General features: G+C 40.3%; 1 protein-coding gene across 1 annotated transcript in view; it reads left to right on the top strand.

The window, feature by feature from the left end:
* The window catches only part of LOC119592239 (helicase domino-like), a gene marked incomplete at its 3' end in the record, with an annotated part of 26,783 nt that extends 26,289 nt beyond the window's left edge, over positions 1-494 (top strand). The window contains 1 exon segment of the mRNA XM_037941071.1: positions 171-494. Coding sequence (XP_037796999.1) covers positions 171-494 — 324 coding nt within the window.

The following is a 494-nucleotide window of genomic DNA, read 5'->3' as shown; positions in this document are numbered from 1 at the left end:
TTGGAAATATATGTGATAAGGCAGCAAATTTAAGTGTTATTTGTCATTTTATTTTTTGTTAATATTTGGCAATTGAATGGCTGTCAGACAGGATTTTTCTTACTTCTGCTTATATTTTTAAAATGGCTTTCTTTGTCATACATAAAATATGTATTCTCTATCCATTTCAGAAGAGTTCTCGTTCTATGCGTACATCTCAGCTGTTTGCACAGGATAATAATAGCAATTTTTCATCTTTGTACTGTACCCGGTTTGAGACAATCAAGAACATAGCAATCAAACGCACGCCAACCACAAAGCCTCCCCTCAGCAACCCCACACACAAGAATCCCAAGCATGCTCAAGTCCTGGCTGAATCAGGAATTCAGTATGATGGGCCTCTAAACCCCGGCCAGGTTGCAGCTAATCTTGCTGAGCGCATTCAGCGTGCAAAGCAGAAAACACAGGCAGCCCAGGAACTTGCACAGCAACAGAAAATATTACACCAGCAGTTG

This window comes from Penaeus monodon, chromosome 29, assembly GCF_015228065.2.
Source record: "Penaeus monodon isolate SGIC_2016 chromosome 29, NSTDA_Pmon_1, whole genome shotgun sequence".
NCBI classification, from domain to species: domain Eukaryota; kingdom Metazoa; phylum Arthropoda; class Malacostraca; order Decapoda; family Penaeidae; genus Penaeus; species Penaeus monodon.
This window is presented reverse-complemented; position numbering and strand designations above follow the sequence as displayed.